Source organism: Anser anser (genome assembly GCF_964211835.1).
Source record: "Anser anser genome assembly, chromosome: 5".
Classification (NCBI taxonomy): domain Eukaryota; kingdom Metazoa; phylum Chordata; class Aves; order Anseriformes; family Anatidae; genus Anser; species Anser anser.
The window spans coordinates 27339353-27359349 of NC_139725.1; the positions used below are offsets into that span (position 1 = coordinate 27339353).

General features: G+C 35.5%; 1 protein-coding gene across 3 annotated transcripts in view; it reads left to right on the forward strand.

The window, feature by feature from the left end:
* Nucleotides 1-19997, forward strand: part of RYR3 (ryanodine receptor 3) — a 243301-nt gene that overhangs the window by 89705 nt on the left and 133599 nt on the right. For all 3 annotated transcript variants that reach the window (XM_083839378.1, XM_083839379.1, XM_083839380.1), the window contains 9 exons: nt 1184-1357; nt 4249-4370; nt 8745-8913; nt 9900-10035; nt 11999-12094; nt 12812-12930; nt 14200-14333; nt 16088-16329; nt 18492-18684. In XM_083839378.1, the coding sequence (XP_083695504.1) occupies nt 1184-1357; nt 4249-4370; nt 8745-8913; nt 9900-10035; nt 11999-12094; nt 12812-12930; nt 14200-14333; nt 16088-16329; nt 18492-18684 (1385 nt within the window). The remainder of the gene's footprint in view (nt 1-1183; nt 1358-4248; nt 4371-8744; nt 8914-9899; nt 10036-11998; nt 12095-12811; nt 12931-14199; nt 14334-16087; nt 16330-18491; nt 18685-19997) is intronic.

A 19997-nucleotide genomic window follows, 5' to 3' on the forward strand; every position in this document is an offset into this window, starting at 1 on the left:
TGTATGTGGTAGTATAGTCCATATAAACGTGATGTGACATAATTTCCACATTGTCTTGATATTGTAATGGTATCCCCAAGGAATGTATTGTAATTTCATTCTACTTCATCTTGGCATTATAATACTGTCTGTTTCCGCTAAAATATTGTTGAAATATGCCAGCTAAATTCCATTTAAATGGAAGTGGATTAGCGTGGTTATGATAGAATTTCTTTTTACTCCACAGATGTTAAACATTCACTGAACTATAATGAAATAAGAAAACCTGTTATACATACAATAATGTAAACTATATATCAATGTCTAACATGTTTTGTTTACTTCGGAACAAATTAGCAACAATTTACACTTCTGTCCATCAGAGGACTTGGAATAATGGGAAAAAAATAATCTAATTACTTATTTTTTTGTTTAACCACAAACATTCATGCACATCCCTAATTTGCTATTATAGAATTTCCTGCTGAGTTCAGTTTTGAAAGGAAAACTTTTTTATTGTAAAAAAATGTACTTTCTTTATAAACTTGGGCTTACAAACTGTACTGGGTGTTCTAGCCAAGCATTGAAGTGGCTTTAATGGAGATTTGAAAGAATCCCTTTCCTCTTACAAAGATGATAAACGTAGAAAAATAAAATAAATTTAAAAAATAATAAATAAATTAATAAATAAAATAAATGTAAAACCACGTTACAGATTTGCAAAGGTAATATTTTTTCTTTGCTGGTTGTTGAAATATAGAAGCATCATTCCAAGTGAAGTTTTTATCTGCATACAATAGTTATAAGCAAAAAATCATCTAGCATAAAAATATTTTAATTACATTTCAAAATATGTTTCTGCACATTTTTCTTCTTAATTTTTAAGCTAAAATTTGAAAAATTTAATAATATAAAGTTCTTCAGACTCTACTAAACTGAGACCTTAATTAAATCAACGATTAGTGACTGATTAGGTTAGGTTAATTATTTAGTTCAGTTTAAGCATTTATCTTTTTTAATAAATATTTACACAGTAATGATTTTTACTTGATATTTCAGTGAAAATGCTGTTACTTCAAATTTGAAATGATATTTAATCAGTTAGATACTGACTAATTTGACAGAGTTCATAATTTTGGAATGTTGTTCAGTGTAGAATTCAATGGGTTATCTTGTTTCATGAACTTTCATTTTACGTTCCTAGGAGCTAAAAGAAAAACAGGATTCCACTCTTAAACGTGATATTGATGGAATGGGAGTCCCAGAAATAAAGTACGGTGATTCAGTCTGTTTTGTTCAACATGTGGCCAGTGCTTTATGGTTGACTTATAAAGCGCAGGATGCTAAATCAGCACGTTTAGGTCTCTTGAAAAGAAAGGTAATGTTTTTTGTTTGCTTGTTTGTTTGTTTCAATTATTAGTTATTTGTAGAATGAATATTAGTTGCATAACAGTTTTAGTCTATCCTGTTTTTTTTCTTGTTGTTGATGGTGGTGGTGGTGGTTGTTTTTTTTTGTTTTTTTTTTTTAACCTTCCTGTCAATGTGGTAATTATAAATACTTTCTTTTACGACAATACTTGCTTTTCTGAGAAAAAGTAGTCAATCTACAAAGGATGTGGATTTCTGTACATGCCCACTAGTGGTTGTAGTAAGCAGGATCGTGGTTTTAATTTGTGTTTTCATGTGATGGTGTTACTCATGAATGATAAAAGAGATCCTTGTAGGAAATCCAGAATAACAAAAAATCATAAGTTATGAAGTAATTATAATCCTTGCAGCTGTAGAAAATGCAAGGAAATCCCAAAGATGTTTCCCCGTTATTTTATTCAACTTTTTCAACATTAAAATTTTATTTAAGCAAATATGATCTTTATTCAGTATGTTGTCAGTGATTCTGTGAGCATTTTGCATTATTTAATAGAGCAGTCCTAGAAAGTATGCATGACTGACAGAGTATTTTTCTTTAAGGTAACCTTATTCTTGAAGAATAAACTACATTGGATGCCTTGTAAAAGGTGTAATCTCATTTACAGCATGCATAGTCACAAGAGGGCAGTGGGTGCCCATTCCCTTCAGTTCTTCTCAGCAGCGCGGCTGATCACGGAAATTCTTTGTGTGCCAGAGTCATTAAGTATTTTCTTATTAAGAGACTTACACACACAATGATACTCTCTTCATTTGCCATGCCAGCATTGGTTATGGGATTCTGTCACACCAGAGTCCCATTTTGCTTCTTGTGAAAGCAGTATGTAGATTCTTCCTCTATATTCAGGGAAGAATTTTGCAATAGTTAACCTGTGAGGTTTAGTTGTTTTTTTTTTTTTTCCAGCTTTCTGCTCAGCAGCTCCAAAGAACCTCCATAATTGCCTGTCACTTTTATTCTCCTTTCAAAGTGTTTCATTCACATTCAAAGGCTCTAAATCTTTTGTTGCCCCCTCGCCTGGAAAATTCTCTCATGCTAAGTGCCTTCTAACAGAAGAAAACTCAAACCTTCTTGCTTCCTGTAATTGATATGCCTGTGGAGGCAAGAAACTTTTTTTATTTTTTTTGTCCTCTGCAAAATAAGGTAATAGACTGTAAGCAAGTTTGGATATATGTTCTCCTTTAAATTTCATGTCAAATTAATTTTTCTACAGTAAAAGTGTAGTCATATCTTGGTATTAATCTTCCACCATCATTCTGTGAGGTGATTGTTGCTTTCAATCAATATAATACTTCTCAAGCTGGTCTGCATTTTTTTTTAATGTGCCTCTGTACCCAAGGAAGATCAAGAAATACCTTATTTTTGCAAGAAGCAAAACCAACTTGTATCTTGTATGAGACATCAGATGCTGTCCTGAACTAAAGGGTACTTTTTCCATTTTCCAGTGAGCAAAGTCATCCTGGTAGTTACATTTTTCTTGGTCAAAGAAATAGGGGAGATTAGGCCCTTAACAGACTCATCTCTTCCCTGATGTACTTCTTATTTAAGAAGACTAAGTCTTTTGTCAGCTGTGTGGTGTTGAATGTAAAGTTATTTGCAAGTTGTGATACTGTTAATATCCTATCTCAAATGTTTCCATTCCTGTAAGGTCCTTTCCAGAATCTAGAGCTACATACAACAACCTGAGGAAACATTATCAGATTGATGTGTGTTTTCTTATTAATTGTGTGTGAACAAGATTTCTTTAGTGATTGTTCAGTTAAGAGACCTCAAGACCCTTTGTTATCTGAACAGTGGTATTTCAGCTAACGAAGTCACACACAGCATAACCATATATAAAGAAGTGCTTGAACAGAACTAAATATGACTGATACATAAATTATTCTCCTTTAAGGTAAAATTATCAGTATACTCATTTAAAAGTGTCTTCCTAGTCTTCTCCATCATATTTCCATGGATTCTGTGGTATCCAAAAAAGCATCACTTACAGTGCTTTGGTATACCTACATGCCAGTATGAAAGAAAGCTATTGGTAAATCACCTTTCCTTTTGTGCCAGTAACCATTAGTATAACATTGATTATGTTCTTTCCATACCTATTCAGTGCCTACAGAATTACTCAGCTCACTAGGATGTTGGCCAGCAAATTTTGACTACCTCAAAGCTTAAAACTATATATTTTTCAGTGAGAGTTCAGTAGCTTAACTTTTGGTCAAAGCAGTAGGATAACTCACATTTTATTCTTTAAAAAGTGGTACAGAATTTTAATGACTCAACAATCAAGGTTTATTTTATGTGGTGTCTAAAATTATGCCAGCTTTTTTGTGGAATTAGGTATTTAGTTAAAGGGAAAGTTGACAACCCAATGAAAGATCTCTGCTATTGCTTGATGTTCCTATGATATTTACATCTGGTTCTCTTAATAATCCAACACAATGTGCAGAGAACAGTTATATGAATCAGGAGTTACTAGTAAATGCTGTTGCTCCATTAGCTGCATTGTAATTTTCATGATGTTTGTCACTCCAGCTTGATTTTCTTGTCAGTAGTCTTCTTGTGTATGAATCCTTTAGTGAATGATGCTTTAAGGTAGTGACAATCTTTCCCTAACAGACAGAATATAGAAATAATGAAAGTTCTTGTCATGTCATCGCCAAATAACTTTTATGTGAAACTGACAAATTTGTAATTAATTAATAAATAGGTATTCAGAGTGAGCACAACGTAGTAGCTCAGTATATATGCAATTACTCTTTTCAGTACAATATTGAAATAAATGTTACAAGAATTTAAAAGTACTAAAGGTTTTTAAAATCATGGTTTTGATAATTACTGACTTTCAATAGGTTATATTGCACCAAGAAGGCCATATGGATGATGGTCTAACCTTACAAAGATGTCAGCATGAAGAATCCCAGGCTGCTCGAATCATTCGCAATACTACAAGCTTATTCAGCCAGTTTTTAAGGTAGTTGTTACCATCTTGTATACAATAATTTTTGTTTGTTTTAAATATTCTGAAATGAGAAAAATTTCTCTAACAAAATCCTTACTTCCAGTTTTCAAATATTTATATTTAGAAGCTGTTATCAATTTATTTTTACTGATTTGTCATTTTGATGAGTACTGCCATTAAATAGATAAAGCTCAGCTTATTTAAGACTCTTTAGATGAAATCCAATACCTCGATGCCAGATTGAAACTGGACCAGAATCTAGTTCGAAGATGCCAAATGATTACAGGATAATTCTTTAGTAAGTATTCACAGTAAATTAAACTTGAGAATATTCAGAAAAGAGTTCTTATCTTCTATTTGTCTTGGTAAACTGAATACTGTAGTTAACTTTATTCAAATTTGTCAAACCACATGAAAGGAAAATAGATGCTTACTCTACTGTCAAGATCAGAATAGAATAGAACAGGATAGGGTTATAGTAAATGGAGTTACATCAGGCTGGTGGCCAGTCACTAGTGGGGTTCTGCAGGGCAGCATTCTAGGGCCAGTTCTCTGCAATGTTTTCAAAGCTGATTTGGATGTAGTGTTTGGAACGTTTTTTTGGCAAGTTTGCAGATGATACTAAACTGGGAGGAGCTGTTGACTCCATCGAGGTTGGAGAGGCCTTGCAGAGAGATCTTACCAAGTAAGAGAGCTGGGCAATCACCAACAGTATGAAAGTGCATGGGCAAGTGCCAGATTCTGCATCTGGGAAGGGGTAGCCCTGGCTGTATGTACAGGCTGGGGGGCGAAAGGCTGGAAAGCAGCCCTGCAGAAAGGGATCTGGGGATTTTGGTCAACAGCAAGTTGAACATGAGTCAACAGTGTGCCATGGCAGACAGAAGGGCCATACATATGCTCAGGTTTCTCAAGCATTGCATTGTTAGCTGGCCAAGGGAAGGGATTGACCTGCCCTACTCTGCGCTGCTACAGTGTCACCTCCAGTCCTCCAATACTATGTGCAGTTTTGGGCATCACAGAGGACAAAAGGATAATAAAAGGATGTGAAAATGATATATAACTATTAGTGTTCTAAGGAGGGCTGAAAAGATAGTGAAGTGTGTAGAAAGCAAGAGGTATGAGGAGTGGCTGAAGTCGCTTGGTTTGTTCAGCCCAGAGAAGAGGAGATGGAGGGGAGGCCTCATGGCGGCCTGCAGCTTCCTCGTGAGGGGAGGGGAGGGGCAGGTGCTGAGCTCTGCTCTCTGGGGACAGTGAGAGGACCTGAAGTAATGGCATGGAGCTATGACAGGTGAGGTTCAGGTTGGATATCAGGAAAAGGTGTTTCACGGGGAGGGTGATCAGGCACCAGAACAGGCTTCCCAGGGAAGTGGTCTTGGCATAAAGCCTGCCGGAGTTCAAGAAGCATTTGGACAATGCTCTTGGATGTATGGTTTGATTTTTGGGTGGTCCTTTGCAGACCCAGGAGTTTGACTTGATGGTTCTTATGGGTCCCTTCCAACTTGGGATATTCTATGATTCTATGATTTTTTCTGTGAAATCATAGCAGTCCCAAGTCCTTACACATCAGCAATGGAAGGAGACACAAAATAGATTTCTGCATATCTGGAAGGAGAATACCCCTTTATTACCTTTAGTATCTTGGCTGCAGCATTTTACTTGTACCTTTTTAATCATCCATCCTCTTGACTCTCTAAGTCTCTGTCACCCCTGTGGTATTTGGAAGACTTACAGACCAGAGGAGAAGGCAGACCTCTCTGGTGAACTGTATTCTGTATGATGGATTATCTGCAGTAAGAACAATTAGGGCAAAAGGCAAAGCATCAGCTGAGAAGATACAAAGAACAACATCTTAACTTGTTTCTGTCACGTAAATCTGTGGTTTAAACTGACACATATATATGCAGTGAAATAGATTTAAGAATATGCAAAATCAGTAAGAGCATCTCAGCAGAGAAACAGCAACTGTATCTGATTAAAAGGAATAACTCAAGTTTTGATTCTAAAATTATTATTGATAAATATTGATTATTATTATTATTGATTCTAAATTTGATTAGACTAGAATCAGTAGAATTACCTTCTGAATATTTTTTCTTTCAAATCTTTCTAACTAACTCCATTGCCGTCTTTCAAAAGACAGCAACGGAGTTAGTAATTACACCTCAATACAAATTATCTGGGATTGGACTGTTCCACTAACTGTATAATAGAAGTCAAACCTAATGTGGAAACAGTCATAACTGTTTCCACAGATCAGAACACCAATGCCCTTGGAGACTTGGTTGTTGTTAAACAAGCAATATATGAGTACCCTAAGCACAGAATCATTACTACAAAGGACATTAAAAAGTTAGGGGAATTAAACAATTTAATAAGACATAAATTTGATTTATCATAATCTTGATTCATCAAGAAGGTTATATAAAGGGCCGTGCTTGGTAAGTAGTTGCTTAATATCCTTGCCACGCATTGCAACATAATACCTTTCTTTCCATGGAAAGGTATAATCTCAGCCGATAACAAAACAAATGTGCTAGACATTAATATCATTTTATCTAAATTTATATGTTGCTGAAAGAAGATCCTTTGTCCTCATGAGATCTTGAATCTTAATGAACAAATAACATGTTCAGCAAGAAATTATACTGTATTTATGACATTTCATCCCTAGTTTGGTTTTCTGGATTCAAGCTTCTACTTAAACAATATTATGGATGAAATAAATTTTCTGAGTCAAAATTGACTTTCTTTCACCCTATTAATGCACTTGCTTCAGCTTAATTTTTTCCATCATCTTGGAGTGTGTTTTGTGTTCAAAAGGCTTTGTTCATGTGCTGTATATCATCTTGCTTGTTAAGGCCCTTGCTTGTTATTCAGAATGTTTTCTGTAACTAATCAGTAGAGCTTAATTTCAACAAATCTTAGTTATCAATAACTTTGAAACTTTACATAGAAATAGTTCTAAACTAATTGTTCTGATAAAGGCATTAGTATTCAGCTAGTGAAGGAAAGTATTTTGAAAACTGATATATAACTTTTATATGTAGTTGTATTTGTCCTTTTGAATAACACCTTTAGCTATGCTAGTTTGAAATTATGGTACATTTTAAAGCACAATTTTATTATGCTATCTTGTTACATTTTTTCTCCTTTCCTTTATAATTGTATGATATAATTATATCTCCTTTCCCTATAATTGTTATAACTATTTATAACATTTATCTTACACTAATATACTTAAAGGACAATGACTCTAACAAACAGCAAGACAACGATCTTTGCTTCAGTGAAAGTTCCATGTTTCTTTCACTATATCTCTTACTATATCTCTTCTATATGATATGTTTTTATCTGAGAATTTTTGGGGTAAAACACAGTTTGGTGTCAATGCATATTCATTTATAATTGCTGAGATAACATGGAAGAGTACACAATAAAGTAATTAAGGATATATGTAGTTCTTAGGAAGCTATTTTTTCACAGTGCTTGGCAGAAGTTTTCAATGTGATAATCAAGTAGTTATCCTTCTGTTGCTTCCTAATACACGAAAAAAAAAAAGAGTTTACATTTAAGAATTTGCTTCCACAGAACACTGTATGCTAGTGTGTTTAAAATGACATTACTTACTCACAAAGGACTACACTACTTCTTTTTAATTCCTGTGCTGAAGATATAAAAAAAGAGCCACCTCAGCTATCAGTCAGCTCCTCCTAGATTACACTACCTATAATAGTGAGTCAGACCCTAAAAAATGGGGCTGTCATCCAAGATTGTTTGAGCAAATGCTTGAACGGGAAAGAGACATTATTTTACTGACAGTTGGGATTCCCTGAAATGCTTTATATTTTTAAATCCCAGCTTTTTTACTTCCTATATAGAACAGATACAGAAGCAACTAATTAATGGTTAGGATTACCAGCTATTTTTGCATTCTTCATCTAGACAAGTGGGGGTGTACAGCTGCAATAACTGCTAACATTTTAGGCCATCTGTAAAATGCACCTGTAACATCAATAGGATTTAAAGCATCTAAACAATATATATTACTGTAAAAAATGACCTTGCTACATCTTTTATCTTTCATCTGTCTTCTTCCTTACTTTGTTTTTTCTCTTTTTTCTTCTTTTTTTTTCAATCTTACTCTCACTTTAAGTCACTGCAGAAGAGGAAATGTGATTCCAGTTCAGGAATCTCTGAGTATAGAACACCTGAACAATAGATGTTTGAATGGTTTGCAATTCAGATCAACTGTTGTTCATATACATATGTTCTATGTATAAAAAGACTTGATTTAGATATGAACAGAAAATAGGCTGTTCCATTACACTGTAAATTAGTGTGAAAATGAATAATGCTGCCAGTCTATGTCATTCTTGATTTCCTTAGTGGAAACAACAGAACACTATCACCCATCGCCCTGCCTGTTGAGGAGATGGCTCAGACTCTGCAAGACCTGATTACTTACTTCCAGCCTCCTGAAGAAGACCTGGAACACGAGGATAAACAAAGCAAGCTTCGGTCACTGAAAAACAGACAAAATCTATTCAAAGAAGAGGTACAGAGAAAGGATTTGTTACCGTATTTTGATGTTAAATGTCACAAACATTGAGAGGAATCTAAACATTATCATTCAGATGTGTGTGTATATGTAATGGACTGTAATGCCATATGATAACTTGCTGTTATGTATTTTTGACTTCCATACTTTTCACAGGCCACAAATTCTCTGATAAAATTTGGTCTTAATGCTTCTAAGCATCCTTAAACAGGTGCTATTGTTAAAAGAAATTATAGTGATTAAAAAAAAAAAAGTATTCTTCTCTCTACACATTTACACATCCTTGATGCTCCAAATGAATAATAAAACTTGGATGAATGATAGATGTTATTTCTGATGTCTTGCCTGTCCACCGTGGTATAAAAAAGGAACTTTTCATGTCTAGAAATTGGGAAAAGGTTAGCTTTAGTGAAAGATATGTATTACATAATTCTAGAATTGCTGCTTTCTGAAATCAGAATAATTATGCTTCTTTATAAATAGGAAGTATAATTTACAATATTTTTAGCCGTATTTGAATTCCTTGCAGGTTTTCAGTGTCATTTTAGTCTCAAACCAAACTGAAGTTAAAAATCTGTTCTGGTATTTTAACAACTTTGTTTTACAGATATTTTATTGGCCAGCAAAATTTCCACCGTTATTAATTAAGTAAAGTTCCTTTGTGTATAAATTGTTTTTTTTTCTATATAAGGAAGATTTTATGTAAAAAAGATTCTATTTGCAAAAAAAATAAAAGCCTTTATTGTCAGCTTTGTTTTATTCCTTATATTTTATGACACTCAGCTGAGTAAGGAATGTTACAGAATCATTCTCCACAATAGGTGGTTTTGATATAGAAAAATACGTATTTATATCTTATAAGCACAGTCATTTTTTAAACTAAGATAATGCAATTTTTAAAAGAACAGTGAAAAAAATATTAAAAGGACAGCACATGCTTTTTTCATATATAGTTGTTTTTCCTCTCTGTTTTATGTATATAGGGCATGCTGGCACTAGTTTTGAATTGCATTGATCGTTTAAATGACTCCAACAGTGCAGCTCATTTTGCAGAAATTGCCAGAGAAGAAAATGGTACCACATGGAAAGAAATTTTAAATCTCCTTTACAAATTGTTAGGTAAGTTCTTTGATTATTCCACTGAAGTTAAAAAAACAGGATATGTATTCTTTATATTTTACTTGTTGCTTCACTACCAAAGAAGAGTACTTTGTGTGTCATTCATTCTGTCATGTAAGTTATAGAATTTCTTCCATATATTTACTGATACTTACTACAGAAAACAGAGTTCATTGTGGTGGATTAAGAACTGGCTGGGTGGCAGAGCTCAGAGTTGAGCTCAGAGTTGAGACTGTGATCAGCAGCTCAGTCTAGTTGGAGGCCTGTAGCTAGTGGTGTCCCCCAGGGGTCAGTACTTATACCAGTCCTGTTCAACTTACTTGTCAATGACCTGGATGAAGGTACAGAGCGCACCCTCAGCAAGTTTGTTGATGATACAAAACTGGGAGGAGCGGCTGACACACCATTCAGAGAGACCTGGACAGGCTGGAGAGTTGGGTGGAGAGGAACTTCATCAAATTCAACAAAGGCAATGCGGGCTCCTGCACCTAGGGAAGAATAACCTCATGCATCAATACAGGTTGAGGGTTGAGCTGCTGGTAAGCAGCTCTGCAGAGAAGGACCTGGGAATCCTGGTGGACAACAAGTTAACCATGAGCCAGCAAATGTGCTCTTGTTGGCCGTGGCCAGTAGTATCCTGGGGTGCATTAGGAAGAGTGTTACCAGCAGGCCAAGAAAGTTATCCTCCCTGTCTTCAGCTATGATGAGGCCAAATCTGGAGTGCTGTGTCCAGTTCTAGGTTCCCCAGTACAAGAGAGACATGGAGATCCTAGAGAGAGGAGGACTATTAAAATCATTAAGGGACTGGAGCACCTCCTCCATGAGTAAAGGCTGAGAGAGCTGTGCCTGTTTAGCCTGGAGAAGAAAAGGCTGAGAGGGGATCTTAGTAATGTATTTAAGTATCTTAAGGGAGTGTCAAGACAATGGGTCTAGACTCTTTTCAAGAGTAACCCGTGATAGAACAAGAAGTAAAGGGCACAAACTGAAATGCAGCAGTTCCATCTGAATATGAGGAAGACACACTAGAAGTGGTGCTTTGAAGCATGAGATTCACAGGGATCATGAGTAGTGCAGAAATGCAGGTGCTTCTGAGGAAATCTTCTGATTTCTTAAGAAAGTAATGAAATGTCATTGCCTGCCTTTTACTGCAGTCTTAAGAGTTTAAAGAAAAGTAGGATGAAAACTCTTTAGTGCTCTGTAGGCCTTTACAGATATCATCTTGATTTTCTTCTGCAGGTACAGTTTGGACATGATTGTTCTGTTGTAATAAATGTTAAGTTAATGCTTCATAATAAAAATCCTTGACAGTTTTATACAAAAGGCTTTTTGTTATATTTCAATGATCTGTAATAACTTCTAGAATAAAGAAGTTTCTATTGCTTATAACATTCAACTGCTAATGAAATTTCAAAGTGCAGTCAAATAACATTGTGTTTTGTGCTACTGAAGACTAAAAGCTATCCAATCTATATCAGGTTTTAAGCAGAAGGTAGGGCTAAAGAACAGTACCCAACCTGTGCTTGAGTGTAAACTTCCCACTCATTGGTAGGAAATAGAACTGTTTCAACCTATTGGTCATGACAGTGCTTAACAGTTGCATTGAACAAGAGTGGTGGATAATTTCTATAACTAACCAGAGATAGGAGTAAAAAAAAAAAAAAAAAAAAAAAAAAGTAAATGTAGCAATGAAATAAAACAGAGATAAAATGTATTTTTGCTGAAATTTTGGTTTATCCAGTAGACCCCGTCAACTTCAAAAGTTGCATGCTCTTAAGAAACTGTCAGTTGCTGATAGTCAAATTAGTGAAAATCTTAGTTCTTTGTTACCATAACACACATGTATTTAGTATTTGTTTATTTTGTTGTGAAGTTATTTTAAAAATGTTAAATTACATATGATCAACATTAGTAATTAAAAAAAAATCTACTGTTATAAAATTATAACTTGTGGATTTCTTTTCAGCTGCCCTCATTCGTGGCAACAGAAACAATTGTACTCAATTTTCCAGTAACCTTGATTGGCTAATAAGTAAATTGGACAGATTAGAATCTTCCTCAGGTGAGACTTACTTTTATTATTAAGTTAACTCTCAATACACTGCATACAGATGTTGTGCGTGATATTTGTCAGAGCAGTTTTGCTTGAAAACAGCATGCGTTAGAAAATAAACTGTATCTGGATTTTATTTTTTTAATTATTATTAAGCAAAGTGTTATATTTAAACAAGCAGTTTTGTGTTTGTTTGTTTGTTTTTTTCTCCATTTATATGGTATGTGCAATACCACGTCCAATCAATGTTGAATTTGACTTCAGTAAATTGATGAATTTTCAGAAAGTATCAAGACTATTGTCCCATTGCTGTTAAGTAACACCAAAGTTGTTTGTGGGCACAACTGCAAATAACAGAATTGTTTAGAGATATTTTTTTATATTGCAGTGTTCAACAAAATATCAAAATACTATACAATGCTCCCTACTAAAACCTTTACCTGCCTTATTGAAAGGAAGGAGTTTAAATTGCATTTTTCTTAAATGCTTTTTAAATCATGGCTATTTTCAAAATAAATCAGAAAGCAACAGATACATAAAGCATTGATGTCTAATGTAGCTTACATCATAGGCATATCAATACTCTTTGAAAGTGTTTTCATTCTCTTTTTAGACTGGAGAAGAAACAGTGTCTCTTAAGATACCCTGTTATTTACTGAACTTTTGGATTATGTTCAGTTGTGCAGGTGATTTAATGGCAACATTTTTACTGTGGTCTTCATACAGGTATTTTGGAAGTGTTGCACTGTATCTTGATTGAAAGCCCAGAAGCTTTAAATATAATAGCTGAGGAGCATATAAAATCTATTATTTCATTGTTGGATAAACATGGGCGCAATTACAAGGTACGTTTGGAAAATCTGAGGATGTATTGATAAGCTTACAGTGATTGATAAGGAACAAAAACAAACAAAAAAACAGGGAAATGTGTACATGGAAATACATGATACTAGTATCTTCAAAGGAGTAAAATAACCTGGAAGTATGTTTGCAAAATTGCTTTGTTGAGATTTTAAAAAAAAAAAAAAAATGTAACGTTTAATTGCTTTTCTGTTTCAAATATAGCAATATGCATGAAAAGCTAATAAATATGGATAACCAGTCAAAAAAAGTTGTACCTATAATTTTGTATTAGCTGAGAAAATGAAGTTCACTGGTGTCTGTAAGTACCTGGGTAGAGTAGCTTGCTGCTTTGTGATCCAGAGTTCTTCAGAACCAGACAGGACAGGAATGGCTAACATAAATGTTTTGTTCTGCTGCTATTTGTGTTGGGCAACAGTTTTCACAGTGGTAATCAGCAGTGTGAAGATGATGCTGTATCTTGGAGTTAATTTATTACAGTTTACACCGTTCAGGCTATTTGCTCAGTGACTATATGTCAGAGCTCAAATGCATCTTTAAGCTTCTCTGTTTTTCTTGCAAAGGTGAGAAGTTGTGTTCCTTAGCAACACTATGTTGCTGCGTTCTCCCTTCCAAAACTTTTTGCTCAAAACTCTGTCCTAACCAGTAATTTGTTGGACAGTTATTCAATCTTTCACTTTCCAGACTGTGACCAAAAAAGAGAGCTGAAGCTTTAGAATTAGATCTTTCTGAAACTCTGCTTTGCTTCATATTAAATTCTTTTAAATGCTTTTAATTTAAAATATAAATGGGTTTTCAATATCTTATTGAAAGCATGCTTTCGGAACAGGTTCCTAAGTAGTCTGAGAACTGCTGCTTAGAGTTGTCCACTAATTTATTTGGGCCACAGGAAATTTCTCAAATAATTGTTTGTAAAAAAAGATATTGTGAAGAGTTGACAAGCAGCTGTAATAGCCTTGCTATTTTATAATAGAAATGAGAATAAGAAATCTCAAAGGAAATTTATTTGCATTTTGCAAACCCTCTGTTCTGAATGTGTGTTCCACAAATGTTTGATATCCACCATCAGTAATATAGACTATACTCAGTCCATATATAAAAAGAGTATTTAGAAAAAATAATGATGATGCCTATTATATTCCTTCCTTTAGGTCTATTCTGAATGTAGATTAATGTAGTTGTTAGTTAAAAACTGAACTACAGTGTATATAATAAAAGCCTTTACCCAACTTTCTTCTGATTTCGTCTTTCAGGTTCTCGATGTGCTTTGCTCTCTCTGTGTCTGTAATGGAGTTGCGGTTCGTGCCAATCAAAATTTGATCTGTGACAATCTATTGCCTAGAAGAGACTTACTCTTGCAAACACGTTTGATTAATGATGTGACAAGGTATTGTGACATGTTTTATTGTTAGAAAAAAATGAACTTAAATGTCTTCTATAATTGTCAAAAATACTGTAACCTAAGACATGTTTTGCATTTTTCAGTATTGAGACACACGTTATAGGACATGTTTATGTATAACTTCTTAAAAATCCATTTTTACTGCAAATATGGCAATTACTCTGGAAACTGTGGTCAAGTAGGAATTGTTAATAATAGTAAGATCTGTATTGACATTAATTGGAAAGGTGAAAATTGCTTACTTCTCATTCAAAGCAGAGTATGGCTCTATCTAATAATTATTATGGAGCATGTAAACATTGTGTGAGATACTTTATGATTTAAGAGGCATTTGATTTCCTAGCAGCCTAACTCCTATTTTTTTTTATGATCTTGTTATTCATCTTTTAACTATAAATTTTTCAAAGCATGGAACCATATGCCTTAGGAGATAATTCTGCAGCAGCTTTATGAAGTCACAAAATGGGTCCCTATCTCAAATTAAATACTATAAGCAAAATGTGGACATCTACGCTTATAGAATCCTTAAGGTTGGAAAAGCCCTCCAAGATCATCTGGTCCAACCATCCCCCTACCACCAATATCACCCACTAAACCATGTCCCTAAGCACCACATCCAAACTTTCCTTAAACACCCCCAGGTACGGTGACTCCACCACCTCCCTGGGCAACCCGTTCCAATGTCTGACTACTCTTTCTGAGAAGAATCACAGAATCGTCTAGGTTGGAAGAGACCTCCAAGATCATCTAGTCCAACCTATGTCCTAACACTAACAAGACCTCCACTAAACCATATCACTAAGGGCTACATCTAAACGTCTTTTAAAGACCTCCAGGGATGGCGACTCAACCACCTCCCTGGGCAGCCCATTCCAATGCCTAACAACCCTTTCAGTAAAGAAGTTCTTCCTAACATCCAACCTAAACCTCCCCTGGCGTAACTTTAGCCCATTCCCCCTCGTCCTGTCACCAGGCACGTGGGAGAATAGACCAACCCCCACCTCTTTACAGCCTCCTTTAAGGTACCTATAGAGAGCGATGAGGTCTCCCCTGAGCCTCCTCTTCTCCAGGCTGAACAACCCCAGCTCCCTCAGCTGCTCCTGGTAAGACTTGTTCTCCAGACCCCACACCAGCTTCGTTGCCCTTCTCTGGACTCTCTCAAGCACCTCCATGTCCTTCTTGTAGCGAGGGGCCCAAAACTGAACACAGTACTCGAGGTGCGGCCTCACCAGAGCTGAGTGCAGGGGGACAATCACCTCCCTAGACCTGCTGGCCACACTGCTTCTTATGCAGGCCAGGATGCTGTTGGCCTTCTTGGCCACCTGAGCACACTGCTGGCTCATATTCAGCTGTCTATCAACCAGTATTCCCAGGTCTTTCTCGGCCAGGCAGCTTTCCAACCACTCATCTCCCAGCCTGTAGCGCTGCTTGGGGTTGTTGTGCCCCAGATGCAGGACCCGGCACTTGGCTTTGTTGAACTTCATGCAGTTGACCTCAGCCCATCGGTCCAGCCTATCCAGATCCTCCTGCAGAGCCTTCCTTCCCTTGAGCAGATGAAGAAATGTCTCCCGATTTCCAACCTGAACCTCCCCTGGTGCAACTTGAGGCCATTCCCTCTAGTCCTATGGCTGGTATCACTTGTATCGTATTTGCAAAGTGAATTTGACTATTTTACAGCAATATAACCCATATGCCACATTTTATGTTTTACACTAACTGGATTATATTTTCTTTTTTAGCATAAGGCCGAACATATTTTTGGGTGTTGCTGAGGGCTCTGCACAATACAAGAAGTGGTACTTTGAATTAATAATTGATCAGGTTGATCCATTCTTGACGGCAGAACCCACACATTTACGAGTTGGATGGGCTTCTACTTCAGGTTATGCTCCCTATCCTGGAGGAGGAGAAGGATGGGGTGGCAATGGTGTTGGCGATGACCTATACTCTTACGGTTTTGATGGCCTTCATCTGTGGTCTGGTAAGTACTTTGCTCAGTTCCACTTCTATTCAGGGATTCTCGCATTCAGGGATTACCAACCTCTGCTTTCAGTACCAGTAGGTATATATATGCATCTGTTGCATATACCGTGTACTGATTTATAGAGAGCTGTATTCAGAACTTAAGGTTACCATGAAGTTATAGGTCATACTGCTTGTCTGAGATTTTAGTCAATATCGACCTATGCCAACTGGACTGTTTAGCAGATAGTTTTTGTCTTTATGATTTTGATCAAAATGTGATATTTTCTAGATCTAGATCAATACTGACTTTAATGTATCTGTTAAAAATCAGTGGATACACTGATCTTAGACAAATTCATTGTATTTGGATCTACATGTAGCAGTATTCTTTCACTTTGCAACTACAATTGATGTTAAATGAAATTATTATTATCGATATGTTATTGATATGTTTAATAAGATGAATTTAGAGTTTGGTAAATTATTTCATAAAAGATAGTTCTGTCAATTAGAACTAAGAACTACTGCAATGTATTACCAACTTCTGTTGCTTTTAGAAGATAAATTTCAGTGGTATAACATCAAACTGAAAACCTGTAGTTGTTAGGCTGTTTGAAAAAAATAGTGTTCATCAAAAACATTATCTAAAACAGACTTAGCAGAAAAAATACAGTCTCTATAAATTCTTTTTAATGTGTGTAATAATATGGGAGACTCAATTTGTATTGCAGATTAAACTTGCCATTTATAAAGAAGAGGGGTAATGGATAGCAGCAAATGCATATTTTGTGGTCACCTAAGGAACAGTGACATTAAACTTGTGGTCTCATTAACTGTTCTTTGTTCAAGCAGATTAACAATGTTGGTGGGGTGAGTTAACAAAATGGACATGACTGCACATGCAGTTGGCTAGATCTGAGTAAGAGCTATAGAAGAGCAAAAAGCATTGACAGGAAGGCTCATCTGAGGTGTTGCAGTTCAACTAATTTTTGTAATAATGCATGTGTTAGAAAAATTGCTGAAGAAAAAGTAGAAAATAGGAGAAGAAACTTTTTAGGGTGCTTTAGAGAGGGATTAGTTAGGGCCCTGTGGGGTGCAGAGTTAGCTGGAAAGCAGTCTTTGGAGATAAGAGAAAGACTGACCTTTTTTTCTGGTCTGCCTCCCCTAAAACTTTATACAAAAGAGAACTGCAGTATACTTTTTGTAAACAAATAGGTATGGTACAGCAGAGTACCTGTTGACCATGTTAATGTATGTTGCTGTAGAAACAACCAGGAAAGTGCAAGTGGCTAATTCTAAGAATCAAATAGCAACACAGGAAATGCTGATGGTTGTCATTTTTGCTTTCTTACAGTTCCTAAAATACTCTCTAAATAAGTAATATTTCAGTAAAGAAATATTGCATAAGGCTATAAAATACAAAATTATTTAATTACTAAATTACATCACCTACTATCTTTGAAAGCAATGAACGGAGAAAGAAAAGCAGTAAGAAGTGAAACAGTTGCTAGAATTTCTCTAAGATTGTACATAACTTATTCTACTTACGTAATTCCATAAAGTGGTGGAAGTGATCTGGCAAATAAGATTTGTACCTAAGATATGTAAGAATCTTAACTGATGAAGATCTTTCATATAGAAAGCTTTGTATAGAATGTAGATGAAACTGGAGAATACATGGGAGGGCTTAGAGATCTGATGAGTTCTGGGCTTGTTGTTATTGGTAGAAGCCTCATCCTTTTCTGATTCATCCACAAATGGAATTTGCTCTGTTAGATATGTAAATCTGTTATTTCACAAGTAATTAAAAAGAAAAAAAAAAGGTATATAAGTGTTAGGCAGAGGGCATTATTTGCTGTGCCTCAGTGCTCTTACATAAGGCTACAGTGTGAATTCACAAGACTTCAGCTGAGCATGTTTCTGTTTTGTGAACAGTGTCAGAGGTCTTGAGTGAGTTGCTCAGTTCATGCACTGTTCTGTCACATATCAGTTTGAACAATATTAACTCATTGTCTGTTTTTAAAATCAGATGCATTCATAAAACAGATGAGGACAAGATCATGTTTCTGTGACTGAGAACAAAACCTTGATGGTGTTTTTGAGGAAATATATTTATTACTTCATTGTTAAATGTTTGAGAGTCTTTAAATTCTCATTATTTGAATATTTTCATCCTAGGTCGAGTACCCAGGGCTGTAGCATCTGTCAATCAGCATTTGTTGTCATCTGATGATGTGGTTAGCTGCTGCTTGGATTTAGGTGTGCCCAGCATTTCATTCCGCATTAATGGGCAGCCTGTACAAGGAATGTTTGAGAACTTCTGTACTGAAGGGTTTTTCTTCCCTGTTGTAAGCTTATCAGCAGGTGTAAAGTAAGTGCTACTTAATTGTTCTTTTCTTAGCTGTCTTGTCACACAAAATGTCATTTGATTTTATATATGATTAATTGTGTCTTGTTGTTTCAGGTCTGCCCAAATACCAGCTGGGAGGGAGGGAGGCAAGAAAGTATTGATTTTTCAGGGATAATTTCACTTAAGGGTAAAATGTGAGCCTATTAGCAACCCGGCCAAGTCACAGTGTCTGAAAATCATTATTATATGGGTATTTGGTGACCTAGGGGAAATTAATTTTGTCTCATTCCAATTATCAGTGGAAAAAAGGCACATTAGAAACACAGCACCTTATTTGACACTAATCAAAATTCTCACACAGCGTTCTCAGCAGGAGGCTAAAAAAATACACTAAATCATCAGGAAAACTGATACCATATTCACAGTAGTGAATTCAAAGTGCTGATGAGGAGCATTTTTGGAAACTTATTACTGTCATTGCCCATTCCTTACCTGTTTTACAGCTAAAATAATGAAATACAAACTTAATTCTATCAGGTTTCTATTGTTTTCTTAACTTTAATTCATTCAGAAAATCTGCAAGCGTCAGTCTACTTAAGTGACCAAAATATATTTGTTGACATTATAGAGACAATGCAACAACAAAAGACTAGCCCTTGCACTGTTTGATATAACATGACTGACTTCTATTCAGTTCATCTACAACATCTTTAGTGCTTATACTGACAGGCAACAACTGTAGGAAGGAAAGATGTAGAGATAATTAAGGAGAATTTTTCAGTAAGAAAGTTGAGATTTTTCTGTCTTTTATAGGCTCAGCATGATTTCTGCATAAAATATGTATAAGCTATGAAAAAATTTTACTATGAAAAAATGTTGATGGTCTAGATGCCAATAGCTGCCAGAAATGGCCAAACCTAGAAGAAATAATAAGGATAGGAATATGAGATCCTGGTGATTGAGTGAAAGAAAAAAAGGGCTGGCTTACTTTTATATAAAGGAGAGCTTCCTCTATACATGGTAACTTTTGAAAAATGAGGGTTCAGTGTACCCAGAGAAGACAGTATGTGGCTTTCATAAGTCAAAGAAAAAACAAGTCACAAATGTTTCATACATTTGGCCATTCGAAAAAAAAATAAATCTTTGTTTCTCAGAGGTGAAGTGAATCTGAAAACTGGCTGTGGTCTTTTCCTTCTGTGATTAACACATGAATATTTTGACCATTTCATGCTTATGCTCCCAAGATGACATTATGACATTATAAACAGAGACCAAACAGACTGAAGGAAGTAATAGATAAGTTTTCATTTTTTCTCTGGGAGTGACCCTAATAT